Source organism: Podarcis raffonei, chromosome 3, assembly GCF_027172205.1.
Source record: "Podarcis raffonei isolate rPodRaf1 chromosome 3, rPodRaf1.pri, whole genome shotgun sequence".
Lineage (NCBI taxonomy): Eukaryota > Metazoa > Chordata > Lepidosauria > Squamata > Lacertidae > Podarcis > Podarcis raffonei.
Genome location: NC_070604.1, coordinates 41256108 through 41277558, shown reverse-complemented (window position 1 = coordinate 41277558; position 21451 = coordinate 41256108). Strand labels below are relative to the sequence as shown.

General features: G+C 41.6%; 1 protein-coding gene and 1 long non-coding RNA gene across 7 annotated transcripts in view; one reads left to right on the top strand and one right to left on the bottom strand.

The window, feature by feature from the left end:
- The window catches only part of MYO6 (myosin VI), a 104603-nt gene that overhangs the window by 8359 nt on the left and 74793 nt on the right, over nucleotides 1–21451 (bottom strand). For 3 of the 6 annotated variants that reach the window (XM_053381313.1, XM_053381307.1, XM_053381309.1), the window contains 12 exons: nucleotides 20874–20967; nucleotides 16277–16407; nucleotides 16076–16153; nucleotides 14725–14854; nucleotides 12823–12913; nucleotides 11537–11687; nucleotides 10821–11029; nucleotides 10162–10240; nucleotides 7370–7530; nucleotides 5898–5927; nucleotides 5409–5447; nucleotides 315–418 (listed from right to left, as the gene is read on the bottom strand). In XM_053381313.1, coding sequence (XP_053237288.1) covers nucleotides 315–418; nucleotides 5409–5447; nucleotides 5898–5927; nucleotides 7370–7530; nucleotides 10162–10240; nucleotides 10821–11029; nucleotides 11537–11687; nucleotides 12823–12913; nucleotides 14725–14854; nucleotides 16076–16153; nucleotides 16277–16407; nucleotides 20874–20967 — 1297 coding nt within the window. The remainder of the gene's footprint in view (nucleotides 1–314; nucleotides 419–5408; nucleotides 5448–5897; nucleotides 5928–7369; nucleotides 7531–10161; nucleotides 10241–10820; nucleotides 11030–11536; nucleotides 11688–12822; nucleotides 12914–14724; nucleotides 14855–16075; nucleotides 16154–16276; nucleotides 16408–20873; nucleotides 20968–21451) is intronic. The other 3 variants (XM_053381311.1, XM_053381312.1, XM_053381310.1) reach the window with 2 other exon arrangements.
- Nucleotides 14917–17718, top strand: LOC128410270 (uncharacterized). Its single transcript, XR_008329440.1, has 3 exons — nucleotides 14917–15014; nucleotides 15807–15866; nucleotides 17543–17718. It is a non-coding gene; the product is annotated as an uncharacterized LOC128410270 (long non-coding RNA).

Here is a 21451-nt window from a genome sequence, read left to right as displayed (position 1 = left end):
TTTGTTAGGATGTCCCTCTTTTCATCGGAGAAATGTTGGAGGGCATGGAATTATCTGACCCCCGAGCCATCTGTGACATGCAGTTAAGAACCCTTTCCGCTTTGATATGCAGGGGACAGAGTGCCTCACACCAAGTGTTGACCAGGAAATGCCTGAAGCACACCCAGCAAGAAACAAGCTATCCACTTTTATTAGATTTCTACTACGGACCCAATTGTTCACATAGTTGCTTAAGAGTTTTACCAGGAAAAAATAAGCAAAAATTCTCCTACTAGCCAACAAGCTTCTTCTCCCCCAAATGGGCAGCTACTTACCACAAGAGGTATTGATGGTATCACGTAGCTCAGCATACTTCCACTTGCTAAGGTCATGTTTCTTAGTGCCAGCTGCAGCTTTGGTGGCTTGCACTGTGGGTCCCCTGAAACATTTTCATTAAGAAGTTATTGCAATATTCACAACAACAAGAAGGCGAGGTCAGGAAAACAGGAGACGAGAAGATCGTAAAAATAGGGAACCATACAGCTATAAGACAAACAAAAGGACAACTGCACCGATTGGTAATGCACAGGGCTTTTTTTCCAGCTCAGTGGATGCCATTGCCATTATAAGAGAATGAAGGAGGCGTTCATGGTGAGTTCTGCCACATCTTTCTGTAGAAATATAGCACTGGCAAAGCCCCCAGCACTTTGGAGGGAAGGTTTTTTTAATCAGAGGGAAACTTTTTCTGTACTTCTTAAGAAGTGAAAAGCATTCCAAGCTGTCTTTCTCTTATTCTTTGATAAGAAGATGCCACCATTTGCCCCTCTTGGAATACTTTCATGACAAGACCAAGGACATAGCACAGCTCTTTAACTTGAATAGTGTTTGATGTGCTTCCTTTTGCAGGAATAGTGATCGATTCTCATTTGACTCCCATTTTCTGTTACTGTCCATAGTCAGGCATGCTTGCCTGTGTACAGACTACATATGTACAGCGACAAAGCAAGCATAATTGGGCATGTGTTGCTTTTAAGAAGTGTGAAGCAGTTCCGAATACAGCTGCTATAGAGTGTTTAATAAGGAGGAGGAGGAGGCATATGGCAAATATTGTACACATGTACATCATCCTTCACATTTGACAGGATGTACCTATAATTCAAAGAGTCAGATCTCTTGCATTACTATTATTAAATAAATTTGTATGCCAGGGTGCTTTGCATCAGAAAAATACAAAATGAGAATACAAAATACATAATAAACGAAAACAAACCAGTAACTCTCCATCTCACAAACACATGTAAAAAGCCATAGAATGTTAATCAGCTGGTTGAAGAGAAACATTTTTGCTTGGCACCTAAGGCTATGTAATGAAGGGGCCAGGTGAGCCTCCCTGGGGAGATCATTCCACAACAGGGAGCCACCACAGAAAAGGCCTGTTCTCATGTTGCCACCCTCTGGACGTCTTGAGGAGGCACGCAAAGAAAGGCCTCAGATTATGATTGAAGGACCCAGGTAGGTTCATATGGGGAGAGGCAGTCTTTGCATGGCTTCATAGCTTTGTCAAACAGACATATTGATCAAAACAGAGACTGAGGATCTCTATTCTCCTTTCTGGTCATTTATTTAATTTTCCATCCTGTCGTTCTATATAAAAATCCATCCAAGGAAGCATGTTTACCTCTTGAATACCTGGACGATTGTCTATATACCAAGAATAGCTAAATATCCTTCAAGCTTCAGAGCAGCAGCACATGAAATAGCCGCATCCTTGGCCCACAGGACACATGTGTGCACACACATCATTCCACAAAACCGTGCAGCCTATTCTATTGCTAATAAATCTCCTCTCTGCCCTACAGAAGCCTATAGTGCCTTGTCTCTCACCTCAGACCTGGGATTTCACCCTCCCCCCCCCACTCCTTCAAGCTTTCCTTTTCATCCTACTTTCCCCTCTCCTACTCAGCCTACTAATTCTTGATATTTACTCTTGCTGCATAACACAGAAGTATACAGTTCTCTAACATTGTCATTCTTTGAGTGAAAGGAAAACTAGCCAACAGTCTTGCTTCACTCCCACATTTCTCTCTAAACTCATTCTGTAGCAGCTGTTATAATGGCCTCAACGCAGAGGCTCTAGGTACTGCTGAGATACGATTCCCATCATCCCTAACCATTTGTCACTTTGGGGTGGGAATGAAGGGTCCTGTAGTTCTAACAACATCTGAAAACCCAAGGTTCAGGGAGGATGCCCTATAAAGGACAGGTGTGCTTTTATCACTGCAGTTATTATACTGTTTTCAGTTATAGATTTTTGTGCACTGCTTAGAGATCTTAAACATTAACATGTTTAGAAATGCTTTAGAATAAATAAATAAGGTTCTGGGTAAAACTGGTTCAATTCTCCTTAAATCTTCAGTATCAATTTTTACTCTTTTCTGCCACTTAGATCCATTACCCTTAAAAATATGTCTATGAGCGTCTGAGAATTTAGTTAAGAGTGCCTTATTACGTTACAAGCAGTGTCTAATGTGATATTAAAGTGCAGCTTTAAAAAAAAAAGTTAAAATGCTGTTAGGACTAGACAAGATTCTGCAAGTTTATTATCAAGAGAACTCAAGAACGCCAGTCATATTGATCCAACTATCCTTACCAACAAGAACTCAGTTTTTATTATTAAAATATTAACAATGTGCTCTGTTCCTTACTGTTTAACACAATCTCAAACATGGCGAGTGGCCTTTTGCACAGCTGAGAAATCAATAGCCTTTTATTGCAGCCATTACATTAGTGCATGCCATAAAAGTATATCTTAAATGACAAATTAATTCCCCATTCGCTATTTAAACAGCCTGAAACTCAAATACATTTTAGAGACTCTCATTGCCCTTATAACTATATATACACAAAATGCAAGTGCATAAAATCGTGCATTGTAACGGCACAATGAAATGTAAAGGTTATGTTTTAAACTGCTGGCACACTTCCTGTTAGACACAAAAACAGTGGTTGTTAAATCTAATTTCCTCAATATAATGACTAAGCCTCTTGAACAATTAATGTGACAAATCCTGAGGATTTTCTTTATTTAGCTGCACCACCTGTAGGCCTAAGTATCCCTCAGATAGTTTAGATCAACAGAACTAGGCCAAAAGATCTCTGGTTAAACAAGTAATCTTTAAGAATGGTAATCCAATTGAGTAGCTTAGCTTTTCTTTGATGGTTCTGCTAAGATCACGGTTATGTGGACACAACAAACCTGTGATTCATAACTGTCAGTAAGATGTGTTTGGTAGTGTCTCCATTCCCATGGTGCCTTTTGGGACAAACCAGGGTTTACTGCTGTGCAACTTGTGAAACAGCCCAATGTAATGAATAATCTGTCAAATACACATGCTCATTTAAGTCATTCGTTTTGATATTGCCACCTCATTTGTCACATGAGCAAGCATGTCATTCATACATAAACTTGCTAGAGGCAAGCACCCTATTCCAGAGGCTCAGATTCTGTAACACCCAATATGAAAACAGAGATCCATGTGGCCAGGAACTCCTGCATGAAGTGTGCAAACAGTCTCCAGAATTCCTGGACATTTTTTAAAAAAAAAAGAGAGGTGGAATACAACTTCATGTGTGTATTACAGGTTTATTACCTTTGGCCTGAGCTTTCAGAAGTTGATAGTTAGGGGTGGGGAATTGGATACAGATGACAATCTTTACCTGCCCCACATCTGACATGTGGACTTGGTTTGGTCAAAACAGCCTTGTAGGCCAAACAGGGAGGCCCACAGAACGGAAGGTTCCCACTCTTGCCACAGACGCACTCAGCACACCAATATACAAATGCACTGAAGGGAAACTAAGTAACTGTCAATGAAGTAAAACTAAAGGAAAGGGATGCCATCTTGGCAGTTGGAATGTTAAGTATGAATACAAATGAATTGAGACCCAAATAATTATTTCTGGCAAGTCCAAAGCATGTGCTAAACCAGGGGTCCCCAAACTAAGGCCCGCGGGCCGGATAAGGCCCGAGGGACTCGTTTATCTGGCCCACGGCGACCGCTGCCACCACCCACTCTTACCGGCACTGCGCTGCACGGCTGCCCACTTCCGGGTCGGAGTTGCATACACAAGCATTATTTCTGGTGCACATCCGGTAGAAGAAGGCCCATGCACATGCACACAGCTATTTCCAGTGCTCCTCCAACCCGGAAGTGCGCCAGAAATAGCATGTGCACACGGGCATGGGCATGCGCTCCCCCACCCTCCAGGCGATCGGCACAGGAGACACCATCCCGAGGCACGGTAAGTTTGCTGACCCCTGTACTAAACCAATGTTTTTTTCTGTCTCCAACTCCCCTCTTTGAACACTCTCTCTCTCTCTCTCTCTCTCTCTGTGTGTGTGTGTGTGTGTACACACACACGTACACGTACACAGACCACCAAAAGTAACCTCCTTAAAGGAGTTGGTTTCCAATCGTCATTCCAACACCACAAAGTTCCTCTGCAATTCTTTTTACTTTCATACATTCATTTCCATGTGGCATGCAGCTGTTCATATCCACAGGACCCTCTCTTTCTATTCCCATGCAGAACAAACTAGTCAAACTGTTGTTTGGATTTTGGCCAATATATACAATAAAAATGTGATGTTCTGGCAAATCAAATACTGGGACAATGAGAACGCGGTTTGATATACAAAATGGTCATATGCAAAGAGCTTAACATCCAACATTTACTTATTTAATTTTGTCAAAGCATTACTTTTATATTTTATTTTTTAATGTTTCATCTTAACTTCAGGCACCAAATGCTGTTAAAGCTGCATCTGGCCTGGAGGTGAGAATGGACAACGTTTAACTTGCAGCTCAATAACACACAGAGTCCTTTTTACTAGAAAGGAGGAGTGCATTCCAACATTGTCTGTACAACAGTACAATAAGAACATTATTGAATATATGCCACCTGTCTGTAATTGGTTTAGGTAGTACTATTTGGCAACAAGGTAAGATTTTGATCCTGCTGTTCTTTAAAATAGATCTGTCAGGATTTCAAGATTTAATAGCTTTTCAGAAGCCACATGCTAAGAGGCAGTTACTGCGGCAATTCTCAATATGGAAATGCAAGTTTTTTAAAAGCGGAAAGAAATCTCTTCAATTTATCTACAACAATAATATTAGATAAGAACTTTGATGAAAATTAATTCTTCTTTGTGCAATTCATAAATCTAACAGTGAAATTATTTCTTAAAATAAATCTGATGGGTGCAAATTGGTACTAAATTGGTGCAATGAACGAATCTTGATTAGAAGTTATTTCTTCATTTTCCCAAAGCAATTCAAATAGAACTTAATTGTCCTTTATTTTGATTTATTATGATTATTTTATATGGCGATTGAACTGATTTGTTTCCAACAACCTGTTACACCCACCTAGACAAAATTTCTGACATTTCAGTGGCCATTTGCTCCCTATAAAAGAATTAAGAATATATGAGGATAGAGGGAATATAATGCTTAAAAGTGCTAGCATAGTAATTCCAGTGGTTTTATACATCTAATACTGGATCAGCAGACAGATGTCTATCCTAAAAATTATGCTGCACTAAACCGATCCAGAGTTTTATCAGTAAAACAATAACTAATCTTTGTTTAGCTGATATCAGAAATATACACTTTGATTGAATCAAACAACCACACTTACATAGGTGACATTTAAATTACAACCAATTGCACCTGTTTATAAGGAGTCTGAAAGACTGACACTCAAACAGGACTCATGCTCAAATTATAACTATTCTGCGGTAAATGGAAATAAAGAACATTCGTTACCAAGGTGGCTTACACTGTGGAAAATTATTTAAAAAATTTAAAGCCCACAGATTTCTACAGAATGCCCCATAAAAAAAAAGATTGTCATACGCAGTCATTTGACATCTTGTTCCATTGGGTCTGCAAATAGAAGATATTTTGGTTAGTGTGGCATTTTCCTAAGTTAGTTTTGTACTAATTTGCGACATTACAAAGCCTGTTTGGGCAAATGATTGCCTGTTATTATCCAGAAGGCCCAGCATCCGCTTCTCAGGGGTGGCTTAAAATGTTGTTTTTTTCACTTAGTGTTTTTCTATCTAGCCCTTACTCCAAATTGCTCAAGGGAGTGTATCTGGTCTCTCCACCATCCAATTTTATCCTCACCACGATCCTCTGAGGTAGATCATGGTGAGACAGCCAATCCCCCCCAAGGTCAACTGGTGGGTTTCCTAACAAAGTTAGGATTTGAATCTGGATTTCCCCAGTACTGAGCCAATACTCCGGCCACAGCACCATATTAAGCCTGGTGGTCAGAATTAACAGAAGGCTTTCGCCCAACAGGAATATATATGATGCAAAGGAAGGACAGAAGACCTAAGCAAGTTTAATATTTGGATATGTTCTAAAGTTAATTTGACTGGAGCCTTCTTACTCATTTATACAGCACTAGGAGGGTATGTGTCTGAAACAAAAGGATAGCTGGTAAATTCTTGTAAAGTTTCTTTGGTTTGGGGTTACAAACCACACAGAGTAGAACTTACGCTGCACTTAAATGGCATGCTGCTATTAAATTGGCTTAAACTAAAATTATGGTATGAAATGCCAAGTTAAACCATGGTTTAGCACAAACAAGCAAGCACATGGGTTCCTGGAATGAAGAGCATCTTTTAAATGCACTCGTTTTCGTTTTGGGCTGGGTGTTTGTTTTATTACTGCTCAGTTCAACCCGTGTGTGTGTGTGTGTGTGTGTTATTCAGAAGGGGCTTCCCAGGTTTATCAATATTTGTGATGCTAATTGCATTGTAAAAGGTAAAGGCAAAGGACCCTTGACAGTTAAGTTCAGTCGCAGACGACTCTGGGGTTAAGGCGCTCATCTTGCTTTACAGGCCAAGGGAGGGGGCGTTTGTCCGCAGACAGTTTTTCTGGGTCATGTGGCCAGCATGACTAAGCCGCTTCTGGCGCAACGGAACACCGAAACCAGAGCAATGCACAGAAACGCTGTTTACCTATTATCTATTTGCACTTTTTTTGGGGGGTGCTTTCGAACTGCTAGGTCGGCAGGAGCTGGGACTGAGCAACGGGAGCTCACCCCACTGTGGGGATTCGAACTGCCGACCTTCTGATCGGCAAGCCCAAGAGGCTCAGTAGTTTAGACCACAGTGCCACCCACGTCCCTAATTGCATTGTAGACTGTGTTTATAGGCAATACTTGGAGAAAGTGCTCATTCTTAAAGGTGGCATACAAATGTTTTAAATGCAGTAAATTAAATAAAATAAGAAATAATGTTAGCTTCCTATTTAAGAAAGACACCTTTTCAATGGCAATATCTTTTTTGAAGGGCAAAACTAACAAAGTGCAATACCTGCGCAACCCGGGGTCCAGCTGAGATTCATCATTGATGAGTTCCGACTCACTCTGGGCAATTCTCATGGCCAGCTCATGGTCTCTGCGCTCTTGTTCCAGAACTGCCTGCTGCTGGTTCGCTTCTTCGCGTTCTTGTGCCAGCTGTACCTCAACTTCAGCCTGGAGAGTGACGTAAAATTAAGTTACATGGGGAAACATTTCCCAAGTCCATACTGCCTGCTTCTGTAGAAAAAATGATCACTTAGGTGAAACACACAGTCGAGTTTACAAAATACAGCCTAAAACACCTGTGCTCATATGGGTTACTGTAAGCCCATGGAGAGCTTACAAACAGCATGGATCAAGATGAGAAAAGAAGTATAAGTTCAGTATAGGAAGCTCTTCATATGCTAATTTAGAAACCAGGTTTTCATGATAGAAATCTTCAGAGTTGGGAAAAAGCAATACAGCTCACAGAAAATCAACAAATTTTAGAAGAAATTCTATATACCTCTCAGGCAAAAGACATTTAAGTGGTTTACATAACTAAATTATGGGTCCAGACAGCTGTAGAATTGTCTGCAATTGTACATAGCAGAGTTTTATCCATTATCATTTTTAAAACAATAATAACGCTATGTAGTTGAGACTGCTTGGCTGAGTTCATGAGAGAGAGGACTGCAAAATGCATTTCTCAAAGCACTTGTAATGTACTGGCTTCTCTGTGTTCTTTTGCATTGCGTTATTCCAGAATGGTGCGTTTAGTGAGCTGCTTCTATAGGGAAATATCAAAAACTCACTCCAATGATATCTTTCTTTTTTTATTGGCCACTTGTGAATGAAACACAGCGACCATGCTACCGTTTCCTACCTGAAAAAGTTTAAATGAGTAGAATCTTCCATGGAGTAGATGACCCATGCATCTCCTACCAAAACTGTCGTAACTGAAGGTATAGGTTTCCTACAGCTTGAGGACCCAAGCAGCTGTCATGTGCCAAAATACCTCTCTACCAACACATTCCCAACAGTCCTAATTCAGCAATGCCTTCCCAGAACGGTGGGCTGGATGACCGTCACAGACTGGCACCGGCTCTCATTCCAATTATGGTATTATCGAGTAAATCTTCATTTCTGCGATGGAGACTTTCCCTATGCAGATCCCTACTTTGGATTACCCGGTGGCAGCAGACACAAGAAGGAAAGCCGATTGAATGTGGCCTAAGGAAAAGCCCCACTGAAAGGAACAGCTGCTCTGCTGCTATCGCCAAGTGAAAGGAAATCCACTGAAAGGTCATAGACTGAACTGAACAAGGCATCCCTTTACGTATATCAAGACCAAGGCACACAGTTACCAGCATACTTGGCCAGCCGACCAACCAGTCCTGTGCAAACACCATTACCAGGAAAGGGAATAGAAGGAAACAATGAGGATTGAATAGCAGCAATTGATCATGCCCTCAGTTTGGTAGCAATGCATGCTTCAGCCTGGAAATGCACAAAGGGTGCCTTTTTTGTTGTATCTATAATCCCTTGTTTATTAGCATTATTTAAATGCTACTCAATAACGGCATTACTCTATGAGCTCCTTGGAGGAAAGGTAAAATATGAATAATAAATAAAATAAACGTAACCCAGGGCACCAGGTGCAAGTAAGAAAGATCCTGCTGTTAGATCACTGATACAAAGCTGGTTCTCTGTCTTCGGCTCTTAAAATGTGTAGACAGAGATTATAAACAGACTAGAGAATTAGCTACTGTAAGAATCATGGAACTACTTAATTAGACATCTTTCCAGTAACCTAGTCAGTTACAGAACCAGTAAAAAATACAGAAAAAGTAGTGTCCTTGTTTATAACAGGGAACAAAGGATCCAAAAAGAGGTAAAGTACCTTCATTAGATGACTTTTCTTATATGGAACTTAGGTACACAACTCTATAAAAAAAATTCAGAACTGCCAGTTCGGCAAAGCTTCATATATGCTACATATCCTTTAAATATATCCCAAGCCAGGAGTTATTTAAACACAAAGCGGGCAAAGATTATCTTGAAATAATGGGTATGATATCAACAGCGATCTTTTGCTTCTCTTAATTAAACATAGTTTAAGAGATTAATACAAAGTCACATTATGAAAAAGAAAACTGGTCTATATAACAAAAGAGTGCAGAACTCAGCTATCAAGTAATATACGTTATCATTATGATTCCATTAAAGAGCAGCCAAAAGCTTCCGCAAATGAGTGTTACTTTGTAAGGAATCTTTTTAACAAAACTGACATTTAAATCATGGTTTCATTATTCTGTCATATCTGTGAGTAGCAATAGCCCTCTCATTAAACCTCCATGCTCAAAACTGACACATTCCTCCTAGCAGGTACTTTTCTCTTTGAGGCAGCGTAATCTCCCTCTCCTTCGGTGCTCCAAATTATATTAATGTTAGTAGTGGATTTAAAGCACAGAACCAAATCTAAGGGCTGAAGCTCACGACTGTCTTAAATCTAGCTTGGTGGCTTGCATTACAACTACCTATTTTAACATGAACATTTAATCACTCCCTGTAGCAATATCCTTAAGGAAGTTGGAAGTCTTACCTGTTACTCTGTGAGGCCACTTCCTGTATCTCACCTGCCCTTTTGCCAACACCACCTAATTGTTCTATGCACACACACACTCCAGCTTCAACAAATTGTGACTCAGAACACTTGCTTTAGTATTACATTTGAGCAGGTTCTATTCAGTCCGTTGTGGAAACTTTGGGGAGGGAGGGCATGACTGTGAGACAGAGAAAGTACTAGTAGTGCAACTGTCCCACCTGAATTCGTCTTTCTTCTTCTTCCCTTTTTTTCCTCTCCTCCTCTTCCTGTTTTCTCTTTGCTTCAATCTCATACTTTCTAGAAAAACAAAATTGACACTCAAAGAAAATGAACATTCAGGAACTGTTCTGTCCCTTCCCCTCACTTTACCGTTACGTCGTTGTTTTCTCCCACAAGAAAGCAAAGAAGTTTACATCAAGAGAAGTATTTGGGAGGGGGGAGAGAGACACTCAAGAGACAGTCTCTTAAGAATACAGTTTCATTGGGATTTAGTCTTCTACCTATGGTTAAAACAAGGATGGATCTATCTGGCCCTTGGGCTTGCCCCAGGCCACATTTCCCACCCCCATTGAGTGGTTCTGCCTGGTCAGCTCTTCCATTTTCTGGAGGGCAGAGGGCGGGGGGCATGTGCAGTAATCTCTGGCTTTTCATGTCTGGAATATCGCCTACTGTTCCTCTGACCACTTTTGCCTCTGGCTTCATACACCACTGGCATGAAGCCCCTGAACAAGTTTCCCATGGGGGAACATGGCTGAAAAGGTTTCCCCAGCCTGGATCTCTGTAGGATAATTTTCTAAGACGGAAAGTTCACTTTGGATGGTTGTCCATGCCTGTATTTCTGTTGGCCCTAGAACTGGCAATTGCATTGGACACTCACAGTCGCCTTTCGTCCTCTTCCTTCTTCCGACGTTGCTCCTCTTCCTCACGCCTCTTCCGTTCTCTTTCCATTTCCTCCTGGATGCGCCGCAGCCTTTCTTGCTCTTCTTCCTGTTGCTTCTTTTTCTGCAGTGAGCCCAGAAGCTGCTCTGAGCTTCTCACTAGACCATCGTATTCCTTCTGGATCTGCTGCCTAGGCATTTCAGTGGCCTGCAAAACAAACCATTAGTCACTAGCCTTCATGGCTGCAAAAATTGTGCTTCAAAAAGAAACGGCAACGACTGCTAAAATTTCAAAAACGATGACAGATTGTTGAATAAGATATGCAGTAGCGTGTCCTAGGAAAATCCTGTTTCCTCACTCCTTTAACAATGAGCAGAACCAGAAAAAGGGTTGTAGAAACAAGCAAAAAGAAAAAAGGCACAGAATTACACAAAGTAGGAAGAAATATGCATATTTACATGCTTATTTTTTAAAAAAAGCTATCACACAATTCATCTTTTCTGTGTGCTGCATGGATGATTAGGGTGCCAAATTTTAAAGATTTAGCATGAAACACTAAGCGCCTTGCATATTTTTAAACTTAACCCTTAATAGGAATTTGATTCTGAATCCATCAAATGCCCCCCAAGGCCTCATCCCTAAGAGCAGAAGATCTACAGGACATAATATGCTCTCAATATGTTCTCTTACCTTGCTCTCAATATGTTCTCTTACCTTGATCTTGATCATCAAAGCATCAATAGACGTTTCAAGGTCCTTGACCTGCTTGCTCATTTCTGCTTTCCCCTCTTTCAGAGCACTTACTACTTCATTGAATTTATCAAGCCTGTTCTTCAAGGTGCGGACCTTTATTAGCCCATCAATGCTGTGAAAGGAACATTTCTCTACATTTCAGAAAAGGCTCCCTCCTTTGAGAAGCAGACAGCAAACATAGAGTGAGATCTAACATCAAGCAACGGGGCATCTACTTATATCAGGGGATACTCCTTCCTCTCCTCTTCTGGGAGACCCTGGTGAGGAGCACATTTCTGGGGGGTTGTGTGAGAGCAGGATAAACACCAGAAGCCCTTTTCGTGCAACCAGATTTCCACCGCACAAACTGTTTGTTGAATTTATATGCTGCCCTTCATTCCAAGTTCACAGAGCAGTACACAGTAGGTATCACTGGATGTTAGCTATGAACAGCTGTCCCATGCTGTGCCCTCAGGTTCCCCTTGGACAAAGCCATGGAGTTCAAAAGAAAAATTGCAGACAGGGTAACAAACAGAGCAACTGCACCAATCTTATGAATTCTGTCTTGCATTGCAAGTTTTATGGCACACAGGGACTGTGATGGAAGATATGCATTTTTTAAAAAAAGTTTGTTGTGTTACCGTTGTTTTTCACGCCTGGCTTTATTCCAGTGCTGTTTTTAAACTGTTTAGGGTTTTCTCTCTAGGTTACTAATTCTATACTTCATAGCTGAAACTTATTTGTGAACCGCCCAGAGATTCTGTATTTTATTTTTGCAGCTGGGCAGTTCAGAAATGTTGCAAATACATCACATAAATAAGTAGTTTTGAAGGCTCCCCTGAGCACTTAATCTTTCCCAAGATGAGGGAGGGCAGCACCAATAGAACTGAAGTCTTGCCCACCCACCCCTCATCCTTTATAATGCTAATTGCTACGTGAGAGAGAGAGAGAGAGAGAGAGAGAGAGAGATTTATGAAGATCATATCTGGGGAATGTGGGGGCAAGCAGATTTTTAATTTTACTTCAATTAAAACAACAAAAGCGTGACCGCTGCTCACGGCACTGGTGTAATGTGAAGTAGGCCCTAAGATGAGCAGTACAGCATCCTAGAAGGAACACCCCTAACATCCCTTAGAACTCTTTCCCAGGCTCTCAAGGCCTTGGATGGGATGTACAGGTTCTGCCAGCAACAAAACCGGACGGGTCATTCAGTACACTGGTATTTAGGAGTGGGGTGCAAGCATATATATAGGATTGCTTCTTCTTACCGTGGTTTATGCTTTCTCTTGCACAGCCACATACGAATCGTCTTTTGTATTTTAATGCAGGCACCGGCTCTGTATTTTATTTTGTTTTTCACTGTGAAATACAAAGAGAAAATTGAAAGACCATCACAAATATGCAGGTAGGGCATAACCCCGGTACAAGACAGCCAGCGTGGTGTAGTGGTTAGAGTGTTGGACTAGGGCCTTGGAGACCAGGGCTCAGATCCCTGCTCAGACACGAGGCTCACTGGATGATCTTAGGCCAGTCGCAGTCTCTCGGCCTAACCTACCTCACAGGGTTGTTGTTTTGAGGATAAAAGGGGAAGGAAGAAAACTACGTATGCCACCTTGAACTCGGAGGAAAGGTGAGGTTTAAATGTAATGAAATAATAACAATATATAATGATGCCATAAAATGGGAGTTGGGAAGGTAGGACAAGCAGATGACAAAAACCTCACACAATGTTGTTTGGGTTTTGTTTTTGTTATTTAAAAGCAAACCCTGGAACAGGGAACCTGTGTCCTAACAGATGTTGGAATTTAACTCCCTTCATCCCTAACCACTGACCATGCTGGCTGCAGCTGATATGAGTTGCGCTCCATCACCATCTGGAGGGTCATCAGTTCCCCAAGCTTGAACTAACATTCCCTTTCCTCGTTTGTGGTTAAGGCAACTGTGGCCGTCAACAATTCCTGTGTGAGCAGTACTCATGCTTCTGAACAAATTTACCTGGCTATGAGCCCCACTCCCATGTGTGGGAGACTTAAATTATAATGTATGGGGCCTGCTGGATCTGACTAAAAAACCCTCAAAACCGAGCATTGGGTTTGCATCCGTGACCAGTTTCCAGTATGCTCCCAAATTAAGAGTACCAAGTTAGCAGCCCCTGTTGTTATTTTTCTACCAGCTTCTGGTATTTAGAAGCAGACCATGCCTCTGGGAATTTGATCATTCAGTCTATTAATCTATGAGCATTTCTCAAGACCCCTCTCACCCAGGTGTGCATCATTTTTAAGGCATCTAAACTAGGGATGGGGAACCTGTGGCCCTTGAGATGCTGTAGGACCCATCAGAGCCTGTCACCGTGGTCAGGGATGATGGAAGCTGCAGACCAACAATACCTGGAGGGTCAAAGGTGTCCCATCCCCTGGCCTAAACTGACAGGCCATCGCAGCAACTTGTGATAAGGAATTCCACAACTTAATACAGGGGTCAGCAACCTTTTTCAGCCATGGGCCCGTCCACCATCCCTCAGACCATGTGGGGGGCCGGACTATATTTTGAAAAAAAATAATGAACGAATTCCTATGCCTCACAAATAACCCAGAGATGCATTTTAAATAAAAGCACACATTCTACTCATGTAAAAACACACTGATTCGTGGACCGTCTGCGGACCGGATTGAGAAGGTGATTGGGCCGCATCCGGCCCCCGGGCCTTAGGTTGCCTACCTCTGACTTAATATATGGGCATAAGAAGATTGCCTACAGGATCAAACCAAAGGTCTGTCTCATCCACTCTGTCCCATTCCCCATGATCCCCAACCAGATGCCTCTGGGCAAGATACAAAGGCACCAGACCTCTCCTGTTGCTGCCCCCTAGCAACAAGTACTGAAAAACATCCTACCTCTGAAATAATCCTGCCTATAACCATCCTGAGTAGTAGCAACAGCTAAGCTAGTGCTCATCAGGGCATCTTGTGGCAGTGAATTCCATAAATAATACAGTCCATAAATAATGCACTGTGTGGAATGGCTGTTCTGATCCATTTCATTGCATGCTCCAGGGTTCTAGTATTTCCAAGTAAGTGTGCTTTAAGAGTCTGCAGCTTTAGGAAGCTTTCAATGTTGGCTCACAAATACCCCCCTCCAGACACACCCCCAAGAGACCCGTGAATACATACATTTAATAACCGACAGAGAACACCACTGGACCTTCTTCCAACGACTGCAGATAAGCCAGTGGTTGACTCGTTTAACCAACTCAGCGAGATGATCTGGGTCAGACTTCATGATCTGATCAAACTCTGCAAACTGAAAGTGGACACCAGCATCACAAAGAGGAAATCATTTACATGACAGCTATTTTGGAATGTTGAGGGGGCTCAGGTGGGATGAAGCACAAACAGAATGTTGTAACTATGGCAGTGAAGGCCATGGCCATGGGGGGGGGGGCTTCTGGGCTCTATTCAAGGTGATGGTTTTGACATTTAAAGCCAGACTGTGATGGATGGATGGATGGACGGACAGATGTTAAAAATAAAAATGGGCCTAGGGTCCTTTAAGTACTGCCTGATTGCTTAGGCTCTGCCTTGATCACTGAGACCATCTGATGAAGCCCTTCTGGTGGTTCCACACTCCCCTGAGGTTCAGCCCAGGGACTGAGCATTTAGTGTGCAGGCCTCGCCCTGTCAAACTCGACACCAGTAGAGGTTCAATAGGAACCACTGCTCCCTTCAGAAATCTTCTGAAAACTTTTTGTGTGTGTGTGTACAGACAGGCCTTTACAACATGACTCCCCCCCCCCCCACATCTCCTTTAATCTATTGGTATTTATTGATGTTTTTAAATGCTGTTTAATGGGTATTTTTTGTTATTTTATTTCTATAGGTTGTATTCCACCTTGTGGGTTATAAATGCGTGAATAAAAATAAAGAACTAAATAGATTTCCTTGCATGAGCCACATGCACTATAGATCTGGCTATCTGATGGTCTGGCAAACTGCCTTGCCCCAAGTCTGAGCCAGCAGATGAGGATACAGCTGCGAGAGCAATGAAAGAGGGCTTTTGCAACTGTAGCCTTAATAATAATAATAATAATAATAATAATAATAATAATCTCTCTAAGAAAGTTTGTTATCTCCCCTGGCTTTTTGAAAAAGGTGTCAGTCCTATTTGTTTACTAAACCTTTTGGCGCCTAAGGCTTTACTGCTCATTGTGGGGTTTTAAACCATTGCTCTCATTTTTTGACTTTTTGTGTTCCAGAGATTTAGGTTTTTAAATCTGCTATAAGCCAATCTGATTACAGGGAGAAGTTTGATCAAGGTATTTTAAATAGATAAGTAAATAAAACATGGAAATGGCATTGCTAATAGCTGCATCATCAGAAGAGACAAAATTAAATTGTGGTTTTGTTTTGTATTTTTTAAAAACAACCCAGCTTTCACGTATCTTAGTTACCAATTACTTTACAGAAAGAATGAGTAGAAAATGTTCACATTCATCAACTCTCCTTGGATAACAATAACACTTACCTTGCCAGGTCTAAAAAACACTTTGGTTAATCCAAATTTATAATCATTTTCATTTAATCCAAGGGCTTTGAAGAGTGCCTGGGAGAGGAGAAAAACACTTTGATGAATAAATCCTTTGAGAGGACAAAGATTTCAATGAATATCAATTCTCTATGATAAAAAATACAAAAGAAGTGTATTTAGCATTCTAGACGTTAATACCTTGCAGAAGAGTCTAGGATCCAAACGAGACAGCTTTGCAGGCATGTACTTTTTGTACATGTTATACAGTTCATGGAATGAGGCTCGGGATGGGAAGCCACCTTGCATCAAATCCAAAACAGACACCATGCCTAGAGAAACGAGCAGGCAAAAACATGTCACCAATTAAGTTGAAAGGACACAGCTGTCACTCTCACAATGCTCTGGGGCGGGGATCATTAAAACTTTGCAAGCGTTGCACATTTATTCTGAGACACAGGCTGAACATCAACCAAGGAGCAACATATCCCAGGAAGCCTCGGTCACATTTTACAGAAGGGAATGGCGAGAGTGTCTGTCTGTACTAGTAGAATTGCTCAAAATCAGATCAACTGCTCAAAGTCAGATCCCAAGTGAGTCACATCACATCACCACATACACCAAATGTTCAATACTATCAAAGGTGTCAGGAAGTCCAAAAGGATCAATAGAATAGCAGAGTTACTCAAGCATCGCCAAGCAAGGGTGTAGCAATTTGGAAATGGCAAGCGGGCAAGAGCTTGCCACGCAACTCAAAACCTTTCCCATGGAGACAGAATGACTGGACTGTTTGAAGGGGAGTGAGGTTGAGCAGGGATGACATGAGCAAAGGTATAAGGTAATCTGGTTGTCTAGCCTCCTGAACGAGATTTAAAACTACCAGTTCTTGTATAGACTGGACTCTAATTATAACGTGTGCATGGGTATAATGCATCCAGGAGTACACAAATGCACATATGCTGGATATTTGTGTACTGAAGTTTAATATTTTATTTTAGAGACAGTGAAATTTCCTACTGGGTGTGCTATTAGCTATTGTTTTATTGCCTGAAATTTGTGTTTGTTTGTTTTGTGAGAGTCGCCTCTTCTGCTAAATTTATATTATTCTGTTCTGGCTAGGATGGTTTCATTTTATCAGCTGTTTTATCTGTTCTTATAAGCGTATGTTATGACGTAACCTGCCCTCATGGTGAAGGGTTAGCTAAGAACTCTTGTACAACAAATCAATAAATGCAACCTTGGAAGAGAAATCCAAATAAATGGGAGATGTGCAGTCTATCATGTGGCTAACAGTCCTTTCTATTTAAAAAAAGGGGGAGACAGAAGATGCTCTCTGCTGCATTTATTCTTGGAGACATTCATGTTATTTTAATTTCTCCCTCTCCTGCTTCTCATATTAATAAGCCATTTATTTTTAGCATGTTTCTCCCCCTTTAAATTTGCATGAACTTGTTTCTCAACGAGAAGATGGAAACAGAAACCCATAAAAGAAAACCACGGCTTGTGAGCAACACAGAAGTACGGAGTTTTATTTCTTCCCCACCTCCCTCTTTCACAATACTTGCCAAGAGCGATCAGCCTTCAGATTATCAGCCAAAAATGGTGTCAATAGAACCCTAATTAAAGCAAAGTTGTTAAGCGTTTATGACTGATTTGCTAAATTAAACTTTAAATGTAACTTGACATGACAAGCAAGAGGGAGGCTTGCCAAGATGAACCAGATGCTTAAAGTCTCAGGGCCCCTCTGGCATGCTAAATTAAGAGAAAAGCTGAAGTGGCAGCTAATGAAAACTGGAAGCCTAACTGGAAACGAGGCTTATTTCAGAGGAAATTAGGTGCCTCCTGAAAACCTGTTCTGTATCCCAGATTTTCTGAGGTCCAATCCACAGCTCTACTTGCTCCCCAGATGACAGCGAGTGAGAGCATTTTGCCTAGTCTGGCAGAGATTTTGGCTGCAGTCTTATGCACAACGTACCTGGGAAGTCGTTCCACTGAAGTCAACGGGGCACACTTCTAAGTAAAGGAGTATAGGTTTGTGCTATTATTTGTCACTTTGCTACTCATGTATCCAAAGTGACTTAGATGCAAAATAACCACCAACAGAAGTTAATCAATTAAAATGCTAGAGAAGGCAATAGCTCTTTGCGCATGTGTGGTGTGAGGCAGGTGTAGCCCATAGTTAGGTAGGTACACACACACACACACAGGATTTGTGAGCAGTGACGAAAAGTGGATGCACTGGGTCTATTGCACCTGAATTATAAACATTCCAGTGGGAAAAAGGTCCATGAATGTCAATGGAACCTCCGGCTGGGTGCATTAAGGGCTATAGTCCATCTTATGAATGTATCTGCAGAAGTAAGTTTCACTGAGTTCAGTGGGCGCTGCTCTCAGATTAATGCACTGCAGCCTTAAAGTATATGAATCCACATACTATTGATTTCACAGGTTTGGAGTCAAAACCTTCCTGCTCCCATTAGAAAAAGCTTACTTTTAACAGAAAAAGGAAACATTTTGATCCAATCCACAATACCAGAAAAGCATCCTGATTTGGTGAGGTTGTGGCTTCTTTTGAATAAGTGTCTTAAATAATAATAATTATTATTATTTATACCCCATCCATCTGGCTGAGTTTCCCCAGCCACTCTGGGCGGCTCCCAATCGAGTGTTAAAAACAATACAGCATTAAATATTAAAAACTTCCCTAAACAGGGCTGCCTTCAGATGTCTTTTAAAGATAAGATAGCTGCTTATTTCCTTCACATCTGAAGGGAGGGCGTTCCACAGGGCGGGCGCCACTACCGAGAAGGCTCTCTGTCTGGTTCCCTGTAACTCGCAAGCTACATTACTCTCAAATAGTTTTAAAAAACAGATTTCTAATGTCATCATTAATGCCGATTTTCACCCCCTCCAGGAGAAGTCATTAGGGACAAGCCACGCAGGAATGTGGACAACTCTTTTTATAAAAAATAGAAGGAATTAAATACATCTCCTCTGACTACTTTGGGAATTTGGCACAAGAACTCACAAGGAAACTAGTACTGTAATTTACATGAACCTCAATAAAGTGTGTGCCTTCAATGTTTGCTGTCATGACTAATTTACTACTTTGACTAATTACTACTCCAGGAGGAGCTAATGGGGTCTCTCCATGTGGTCATGTTGACTAGGGTGGATGGAGTTCAACAACATCTGGAGGGCACAATGCTGTCTACACCTTATCTACTTCCTTGTTTTTGTAGTCTAAATCACTGAGCCTCTTGGGCTTGCTGATTGGAAGGTCGGCGGTTCGAATCCGTGTAACGGGGTGAGCTCCCATTGCTCTGTCCCAGCTTCTGCCAACCCAGCAGTTTGAAAGCATGCCAGGGCAAGTAGATAAATAGGTACCGCTGCGGCGGGAAGGTAAGCAGCATTTCCGTGCACTCTGGCACTCATCACAGTGTCCCGTTGTGCCAGAAGCAGATTAGTCCTGCTGGCCACATGACCCAGAAAGCTGTCTGTGGACAAATGCTGGCTCCCTTGGCCTGAAAAGCGAGAGGAACGCCACACCCCATAGTCACCTTTGACTTGACTTAACCATCCAGGGGTCCTTTACCTTAACTTTTTTTAGTTTGACCCCAGTGTCTAAATATGTAGCCTCTGGGCTACCTGTTACAGATTTCCTTGCTGCCCTCTGGAACTGGATTTCCATGGGTAGGGGACGTACAGAACTAAGTATGATCTGACTTTTGTTTTTTTAGGAATGAAAGGGGCTTGAGAAAGGTGGAACGCCTCTCCTACAAAGACAGCGTGCTGTTTTTCTCTTCTCCTTCCCTTCTCCTTGATGCTAGTGCACAGAGCAAGACCTCGAAGTTGGATTTGTGAAATACCAGCTCTGCACTAAAGATCTAAGGGGATATACTGGCACCTTCCATGACCACCTCCCCAATACAGTTATTTTGCATTTGTGGGGGGATGAATCTGGGGGGATGAATCTAAACTGTAAACTTTTTGTAACAGTATTTTCACCCAATGCTTCACAAAGAACTGCTATATGGAAGATTAATTAGTATAGCAGTAATTAGATCCAAATTCAATATATGCAAATGGGAGGATGGCAATATAAAATATTTCAAAGGTGCTCAGGTGATGATGGCATGGTGCTCTCTTTCTAATCTGATAATGCATTATGATCTCATGCTCAGACCGTTACCATTAAGCTTCCCTTTTACTGTAGACAAGATTGTGACATGGCATTTTAAGAATGGACAGGTGCTTTCTAGTTGCTGAAGCAGCTCTGACCAAGCAGAGGTTCCTACTGGAAAAAGGAGGGCTTTGGACTGATTCTCCTTTTTACCTACAGCTCCCAGCACCACCTCCCATGCTGCTCTGGAGGATCACCCAACTCTTCACAGCAGATTTTCAGGAAATACCAGTAGGTTGCAGAGTGAGCGAGGAAGAGACAAAAAAAAAAATCCCCCTTCCTATGGAATGTCCTGCGAGTGGGAAGTTTCGACCCAAGCCAAGTGCATAGAATGCCCAGTTCTTTCCTCTCTGCTTTTAAAATGCTTAAGAAACAAGGATTAAGTTGTTGCCCTTTAAAAAGTAGCTGGGTTAACTAAGAATCAATATTATCTCCCACTTATTGTTATGCACCAGTAATCTTGCTGCACTGGCAGAGCTTTGCTGAAATTAAAAAGTAACCTGTTGTTTCTAATTAAGGAAGACTTGTCTAAAGCCCTGTTGTTACAACTCCGCATGAATCTTTTCATCTACATGACAATCGTGCTACAGAACTGAACAAGACACATCAAGTTACCTGAACACTGGAGCTGGGAGAGGATCTGGGCGCCTTCGAAGTGGTGGCTTGTCATCTTTAAATTAGGCTTGATACAGCGAATAAAGCTAGACCCCTGTTGGAAAAGACAGCAGGTTGGCAACATCACAAAAATACATGCAAATCACTTATAAGTTAAATAATAGATTTTGAGGCTTCAGGCTTTACTGTCCCCATATGAATCCAACTGCCCATTAAAACCTCAATTATTTCACCTTCTGAAAAGCTGGCGTTTAGAAGCATTATCTAAATCAAACTGCTCTTGTACCATATTAGTACATATTAATATTTTCTCCATTGTTTGGATCCTCTTCTTTGAGGGGGGAAAAGGGGGAGAGCAAGACAGACAAACATTGCAAAAGATTAAACTTCCTGTACGTTCAAAAAGTTACACACCTTTTGAAGAAAGGCAGCCAGATCAGATCATCTGAGAATTGGATAAAGATTCTAAAACTGAGCCTTTCCCTTTCTAGATACTAGCCCCCACTTCATGACCAGTATTTCTCCTCCAGGCTTCTATGGTAAAAGATACCTTGTTTTCCGTTTTAGGTAAATGCAAA